Source organism: Anneissia japonica, unplaced genomic scaffold (genome assembly GCF_011630105.1).
Source record: "Anneissia japonica isolate Jap-2015-1 unplaced genomic scaffold, ASM1163010v1 scaffold288159_len32114_cov105, whole genome shotgun sequence".
Lineage (NCBI taxonomy): Eukaryota > Metazoa > Echinodermata > Crinoidea > Comatulida > Comatulidae > Anneissia > Anneissia japonica.
The window spans coordinates 18,856-27,159 of NW_022716513.1; the positions used below are offsets into that span (position 1 = coordinate 18,856).

The 8,304-nt window shown below is 36.0% G+C and overlaps 1 protein-coding gene across 1 annotated transcript; it reads right to left on the reverse strand.

Moving 5' to 3' along the window:
- Window positions 1-1,490: 1,490 nt before the first annotated feature.
- LOC117109690 (zinc finger CCHC domain-containing protein 10-like) lies at window positions 1,491-7,268 on the reverse strand. The gene is made up of 4 exons (XM_033252068.1): window positions 7,128-7,268; window positions 6,020-6,178; window positions 5,038-5,064; window positions 1,491-3,375 (listed from the first exon to the last, which is right to left on the reverse strand). The coding sequence occupies exons 1-4, from the start codon at window positions 7,166-7,168 to the stop codon at window positions 3,093-3,095; spliced, it is 510 nt and encodes a 169-aa protein (XP_033107959.1). The 5' UTR covers window positions 7,169-7,268; the 3' UTR covers window positions 1,491-3,092.
- Window positions 7,269-8,304: the final 1,036 nt, after the last annotated feature.

An 8,304-nucleotide genomic window follows, 5' to 3' on the forward strand; every position in this document is an offset into this window, starting at 1 on the left:
GTGTTGTGAGTCTGGTCATCATGATATCTTCCTTTTTATTCTTGTCTTTATTTTTCTCTTCTCATTCTCTTTCCCTCCCTCTCCCCTCTTTCTTTTCTCTTATTACCCAGCCCGGTACGACGGCTTGGTCAGCCCGGTAAAAACCGTCAGGGGAGGGGCAATTTTTGTTCCCCCCCCCTACGCCTGTTACGACACTGGCTAACACGCCAATCATCCCCCCAATGAAAAATATTTTTCTACGCCACTGACGTCAGTCAAGTTATAGTAAGACATGTGAAAATGTTTACAGAAGTAGCTGACCATGTCTATGACGAAACAGTAGTCTCCGGTGTGGCACTTCTTGACTTTCATTATGAACTTTTCTGCCAAGCCCCGCCCCTTGGATATTGTTGCTAAGGTCCCACAAACGACAGTGTATGTTACGTCACTGCTTTAATATAATGTCGTAAATATTTCTTATTATATTTATGACAGTTCTGCGCACACATCATTTACGTCTGCATTCTAATACAGTGCGAAACGCTATATGAGATTCACAAGAGCTCATTCCCTTGGATTAGGTTCTCCGGAATCTAACATTACCTTCCCCCTGTATTTGTCTATTCCCCCTTCCTCATAAATGACGACACCTTGTGATCAAATGCGTCTAACCATGTAAAGTTTGTAATTGGGTTTCGACTCATAGTCGTAAAGCTACAATGCTCCACCGCTTTCCGAAAAAAGTCGACGATCTGTATAACGCCTCTCCTCAGATCCTGCAAACATATTAATATTTTATTACAATGAAGAGGATGCTATTTTTTGAGTGAAGGCATTTGTTGCAAAAAGAGGAAAGCCAGCTCCCCACCCGCCCCTATCAGTAGCAGTAAAAATTGTAACTAATCGTGAAATTGATTTCAAGAGACGTAGCCACTTGAAGATCACAATAGCACCCTCAGTCTGCACGTTAATTTTCCAATGTATTTACGGAACAGTAAACAATATTTAGGTCTGAGTCTAACCGAAAGTTAAGTAGACGTTCACCATTAGAATTTAAAATGGGATCACCATTGAAAATATTATTACTGATCATTCCAATAATCTATTCACCCCCCGATGATTGATTAATTTAATTAAGATTTTTTTAGTGTCAGAAATATTGTTAAATATATTTTTTTTTCTGTAAGAGTAATACAACAATTAATAATACCAATTGAAAGATAATAAAACAAATTTTCTGAATAAGCGATTATTTAGGCCAACCATGCAGACTGTAAATATGTTATGCATGTATAAACATTATCCACTACTCAGACGTACATGTTTTTAAAGTATTTTTAGCTTTTTTTGGCTACATTCATTCCCTTTGTATATATTATGAATACTCAATGAGTTCAAGAAACCCCCAGCAGTTTATTTTTGTGTGCATTTTCCTTATTTGGTTCATATGTTAATCAATGTATTAACATAATATAGGTAGATGTGTAGGCAAAAAAAAACACTAGTCTTTATTTTAAAACATTGTTTTTTCTTCGTACTTGTAAAATAACGTTTTATTCATATCACAACAATGCCACTTGCTATACAGATCAATTCAAAATCTAGTAAACAGTAACAGATGATGCAATAATCAAAATGTCCACTGATGATGTCATTGTGTATACTATGCTATTTCTGTTAAATACAGTGTTTAGGTTAGCCAATTAAGGTTTTTAAACAACTTCTGTTGAAGTCAGGCTCCGGAGGAAAAATACAAAATTGATATGATGTACAACTGATTTGTCAAAGACACAAAAATCATATTTGACGAAGAACTTGGAATATTTAAATAACTGGGGGAAAAGGTGAAAAAAGCTGGTTTATGCCCCTTTCCCCCCAGTTATTTAAATACAGTATTCAAAAAGTTGTATCTCATTAGGTGCTCCCAATTTTTCTGGCAATATGGTTTTTGTCTTAGATAAAATCAGTTGTTACAAAATATCAAAACATTTGTTTCCTTTGGAGCCTGGCTCTGAATTAAGGACCTTTCGTGTCCCCATGTACAGCACTTTGGTACCTATCTAATCAGGGGCGGATTTAGGGGAGGTAAAAAAAGAAAAAAAAAAGAAAAAAAGAAAGAAAAAGAAAAAAATGATAGCCCACAATGCCTCAAATGTTATTTTCGGGCATCTAGAACACACAAATTTCGCGGGGGCATGCCCCCGGAACCCCTAGGACATTGCTGTCGCGATCGGCCCAAATTTCGGCCCCCCCCCCCTTTGGAGATCTCTGGATCCGCCCCTGCTAATTACAGTTAAACTTGCAAGGTCGACTGTGCCTAAGTTGAATAATTTCTAAGTCGATCTCATTTTACACGCCAAATTGTTGTGTTTTCCATTAATTGACAATCTGTAAGTCGAATTTAATCTAAGTAGAAAAAAATATTTCAATGGCATTTTGGATTCGACTTAGGCAAGTTCAACTGTATGGGTTTGTTTTCGCCCCAAGCAATGCACTGCTCTAATTTAAGTGGTTTCACTTTTCACATTGTTTATCGGTCAAACTCACGTACCTGGTCACTTTAAACAGAAAAATCCAGTGAATCAATGTGAACATAGGCGAGGAAGAATAACGAAGCTGGTTTTCGCAACCAGTATCTCTTCACAGTTCAGCAAACACACAGTGACTATCACCAGCTTTGCAAAATAAGCTATGGTTTCTCTCATAGCTAATAAAAATGACAACTATTGAGCTAAAATTTACAGTTGTGTAATGTGCTGCAATTTAGGCTTTAAAATTGCATTCATACACAAGCATTTCGGGTTTCCACTTCTGAAAATATATATTTTACAAAATATATATTTTTCGTCCATTGGCTTGGTCAATACAAAACATGTTTTTGGCCTAATCGCACATATCCTCGGCAGACTGTTATACAACAGATTTCAAATTCAACAAGTTGCATGAATCCAGTTCAAGTTTATTAAATAATAATTCACTAATTAATCTTCAGCAATATTTTAATAGGTGCTGTCATTTATTTGTTCTACAATAACATTTTATGTATACTTTGCAGACTTGCCGAGAATGTTCTGTTGAAATCCGAGAAATGGTCAAAACCGATTAGGCTGCGTTCATCTTTTTGACTTCTTTACTCGTTTTGTAGTCTTTTTCCTCCATTTCTGCTTCTTTGGCGGAGGAATGGAGTCTTCACTGATGGCGCTACTGCTACTTGTGCTACCGCTAGTTGTGCTGCTCATACTGCTGCTACTGCTACTGCTGTCTGATTCATCGCTGCTGCTTGATGACATACTGGAGGAGCTTGACGAGTTACTTGAGGACATGCTACTGGATGATTCACTGTCTGATCCCCTGGAGTCACTGCTAGAGGAATCACTACCCGAGCTGTCATCAGATCTGTGGAAACAATCAATTTAAAAAAAAAAAATTGCATTTTTGCTATTATTCCAAATTTAGATACATCGTATATCTACTTGCGTAAGACTATCCCAGAGTTTGAAACAATTTTAGATGATTTTTGCATGTTGGCTAAAACGGAGTCAAATGCAAGGTTAATCTTCAAAATAATAGGATTTTGAGATTTTAAAATGTTCATAAAAATCTTATTTCCTATATTTCAAATTGCACTCATTCATAACATTTATTGGTTTCATTGCAGTAGTAAATTTATGTGTTATGGACGATCCCCACACACAACGAAAATGATTTAAAAATATACAAGTATATATATACAAAAATATATATGTACAAGACGACAACTTCCTGTTTTTCGATTATAGTTTGCTATATTAAGCCATGTCTTAAACGCGAGTATATACAGTATGTTGCATTTATTTCAGGCAAACTTTTTCCATCATCAAATTTTGAATTTGGTATTCAACACTTTGAACCTTGAGGCCACATTACTGTAGGTACAACCCTCATTACCCTGACCACACAGCAGTGCACGCATAAATGCGCAGCTGTGGGAACCCAGCAAGGTTATAATCATGTAATATATGTAATTATATTGTACAAATAAATTATGAATAAATAATGATGCAAATATAAATTGTTGTCTTACTCGTTTTATTTTAGTGCCAATATTGTACTTGGACTACGTTGGCCCCTACCTTGACCAACCCTAGGCCTACCTCATCCATGCGCAACAACACCTGAAGTACCTGCAGTTTCATATTCGCTAGGCCTAGGCCAATTCTGGCACTGGTGGTAGGCCTACACTTTCCTCATCATCAGAATCAAAGTCGTCGCTATTTGGGTATTATCAGAACCATTCATATGGCCAGAATTCATATTTCAAGGATTACGTCAAAGACGGGAGTCAGGTGACAAGCATGTTTATAACCAAAAACTCATGGCCACCAGTATATATACACTTTTACATTGCGGCCGGTATACCAGCCCCTCAGTTTCAAAGAGTTAAAGATAATGGTAAGAGAATAAAACCCATACCTTGCAGTTGTGCTGAACTGCGTATAGGCATGGTCCAAGACTATTTTAGTAGCCATAGAGAAGCGCTCAGTTCACATCATTCTACAACGATAGGGGCAGAAATGAACCACAGCATACTCCCTACTCTTCTGAAAGTGGATTCTTTAATGTGCACACTAGCCAGATATATACAATGGAAATTAATAAGCGCCGGGTCCTAGGAGGCATGAGTACCGATGTCCATTATACGTCTAAAGCTAATAAGAGGTTTATTCCAAGGAGCAGAGTAATTAACTAAAATTGAAATTCAACGCTGGTCGGATTTGAACCGGGGTCTTCAGCAGAAGAAGCAGGGCAACTATCTCTTGGCTAAATGCCTAGCACAGATATAACTTTTCTATTAAATCCTTTGAATAGTTAAAATATTAAATATAACATTTTTTTTTAACTGTATGATTTCAACTAAAAAATTAATACATGATATACAGGTAGCAACATTAACAAATCAAATACAATATAATTAACAACCTCCTGTAGATTATTTTGATTACTGTTGTTTGTTAATCAAAAATATAACAAATGTTACTGATTGTGTTAATTGAGCACACTGTAAAGGAAAAAACTTACCCTTTTTTTGACTTCTTCTTTTCTTTCCTATACCAAAAAAAAAAAAAAAAAAATAGTTGATCACATTTTTTGTATTACACAAGAGGCGAGGTAAAATAACAGAGAGATAAATGTCCAGGGGTTTAGCAAGAAAAACGAAACAGGTTGTCCAAAATTGAAGCCAGTAGGCCCTGAGCCACGCCCTCTCCGAAACTTAAGAAAAAAGAATAGAAAATTATGATCTTTAGAGGGCATTTAAAGTGTTTAAAATGTTGGATTTTGTCTTCAAAGGAATAGTGTTGAATTAGCTATCACAAAGATATTTCAGTTATAGACATAGAGTGCGCACTGCTACGGTAACTCAAAGGTTTCTAGGCTATTCAGATGTATCTTCATCTCTCGCCCAAGTCTAGTCTAGTCTAGTGTAAGTTCTACTCTAGGTTCTCTGAATCGAGAGATAGGCCTAGACCTATGGTATTGAATAATAAAATTTAACTTGTGACGTTAACAACAAATCTTCTGTACGATATTTCATGAATTAATTATAACCAGAGAGGACGAACCCCAACAATATCTAGGGAAACCGAATCCCAAGTATTGTATTTGCAGAACTAGAGCCACTTGCATGTGATGTGTGCGACTCAGAACCGTCCATTTTCCAACGGGGTGTAAATGTTTTTAACACGACGTGTTTGTTAAGCCTTACATTTCTGGGAATGCCCACCGAATATTGGTATGAAAACAACGTACATATGATTTAGCTTTAGTTTAATGTAACATTTGATAGACTTGTAGAAGAATTTGCTAAAGGTAGACCAGGCCCAATTAGGCTAGGCCGAACTGATTAAGCCAAGCCATCCAAGCTGCCATGGTAAAAGTGACCGTCAAAAATAATTGTTGGCTTGATGGCTAAGCTTATGTGTTACAAGAAAGTGCACCATTTGTTTTGAATTAAGTTCCTAGATTGAGTACAACTGAAATTATCTGAAATCATGTGACATACTTTGTTGATTCTTTTGATTTGGAAGTCAGCTTTTTAATCTTCTTCTGTAAATGTTGAGACCTTGATTCTCGTTGAACGTATTTGCGCTTACCGGTACATTCATAGGTCCAGTGGCCCATCTCGAGGCACTTCTGACACCGCACACTCTCTCTATTTTGACTGAACAAAATCAAAACATACATATTATTTTTTACACCGTTTTTATGAATAAAAATTCTAAAAACTAACCATCTGATGAAAAACGAAATGTCAAAATAGGTTATCATCATGGAGGAAAAACTTATTCCTCTAACAGTATGTTATGGGCAACTTCACAAGTAAATTTTGTAAGAGGTAAATAGCTTGCAGACGATTGAAGAAAATGATAAATGGTTCACTGTCTGTATAGAATAGGATTAGGAAAAGGGGAGGCCATACTGTACAGTAAGGTCTAAAAATCAGGCCTAGAAATCATTCCGCGCATTACGGAAAATAAGGGCCGATTTAAATAAACACGGATTTTAGCAAAAATTAGGCTTTGACCTAATCTTAATACAGCTTATCTAATATATTATGCAGTAGTTACGATTCTGCGCACCTATTTTCCTAGCGATTTTTCCTGCAAATTTCAGCCAGTTTTTGAGATAGCATCTGCGCAAATTAAACAACTATACAGTATGGGAAATTATTATTAATTTATTTTCGATCAGACGACATCATTGGGGCGTCGGACGACGGGGTCCAGGCTTGTCCGATGCGGTGGAAAATTCCCCTTCCCCCTGACCTCACTGCCTAGCATATATGACCTAATTAATGGCAAGGCCTAGCCTACTAAGTCATTATTAACTCTTTGTTGATACTTAGCTATCCTAGAATGATGCTAACTTATGTAGGCATAGCGAAGCTACGCACAAGTACTTGGCTAGGCCTAGTAGTTAGGCTAGTTAGTAAGCCTAGGCCTGACGCCTACTAGCCTAGCCTTTAGCCTGACTCTAGGTCTACCTACAGCAGTAAACTCTCCCAGTCCTTGTTTCCTTCCAAACTTTCTATCCTTTGGTCCTAGCCTAGGCCTAGGAGTTAAACTATCAGTATTCGACATTCAGAAATACTTAAGAAGGAATATAATTACCTAGTTTTATTCCCTAACATCGCAAAATTGATTGAAGACATATTCACTGACTAATTGACAGGGCAATAATAACAAAACTAAGGCAAAAACAACTTTGTAGTCTATTTACATGCCGCTCAAAAACAAAGAGGGCGCAAGTCCACCAACATGAGACCGAAAAGAAAAATCACGTTATGTATCGCGTTTGAACGCTTATGTGACACTATGAAACGCGAGTCGATTTGACTCTTGGGACGGCTGAGGCTATCGGCACTGCCGCAGTGCGAAAAAAAGCTGCTGTTTTCTATCGGCACTGCCGCAGTGCCAAAAAGCTGCTGTTTTCTATCGGCACTGCCACAGTGCGAAAAAAAGCTGTTATTTTCTATCGGCATTATTGCCGCAGTGCGAAAATAGCTCCGATTTTCTATCGGCACTGCCGCAGTGCCAAAACACTGCAGTTTTCTATCGGCACTGCCACTCGAAAAGCTGCTGTTTAATTATCAAATGGATGTTTTTATCTATAGGTTATGGTATCAATAATTGGTTAGGTCTAGACTAGCCTATAATATTGTTAACATTATATTATATATGTTTTACAATTAAATTATAATTATTTCTAATTATTAAATATATACATAGCCTATATCTAGGCCCATACATAAAACAAAAAAATAAAACAACAAACATTTAAAATAATAATTAATAATATAATAATAACAGTGCTCGAAATGAATAAAATTGTTTAATTAATGAGATGAATCAGCATATATTAAATCAACTTTCGTCTATGCAAAACCTGTTTTTTTTTAAATAAAGGTGTTATCTATTTTATTCTGCTGTTTTAAAAAAGAATCTTTATTTTCTATGATAATTTTATCCACATAATTAATGTTTTCAATGTTAGTATGGTTGGTAAATAATACATAAAATAATAATAATAATAATAATGAAGGTGCTCGAATAATGCTTTAATAAAGAATTAATAATACTTCAATAATACTTCAATAGGCCTATTTGCGATAGTGGGATTAATGAGATATTTGTTGAAATACTTAATAGGTATAGGCCTATACCATTAATAATGCTTCAGCATATTAAATCAACTTACGTCTATAGATGTAAAATCTGGTTTTTTTTTTCTCAATAAAAAGTTTCTTTTTTCATTATAAGATTTTCCTCTTATACACCATTTAAATTA

Excerpts from the sequence above, each read along its gene's own strand:
- LOC117109690 (XM_033252068.1), bottom strand. The coding sequence starts at position 7,168 with ATGTCTTCAATCAATTTTGCGATGTTAGGGAATAAAACTAG. Across the intron at positions 5,065-6,019 it reads AAATCAAAAGAATCAACAAA|GAAAGAAAAGAAGAAGTCAA; the intron begins GTATGTCACATG and ends TTTTTGGTATAG. Across the intron at positions 3,376-5,037 it reads AAGAAGAAGTCAAAAAAAGG|ATCTGATGACAGCTCGGGTA; the intron begins GTAAGTTTTTTC and ends TTGTTTCCACAG.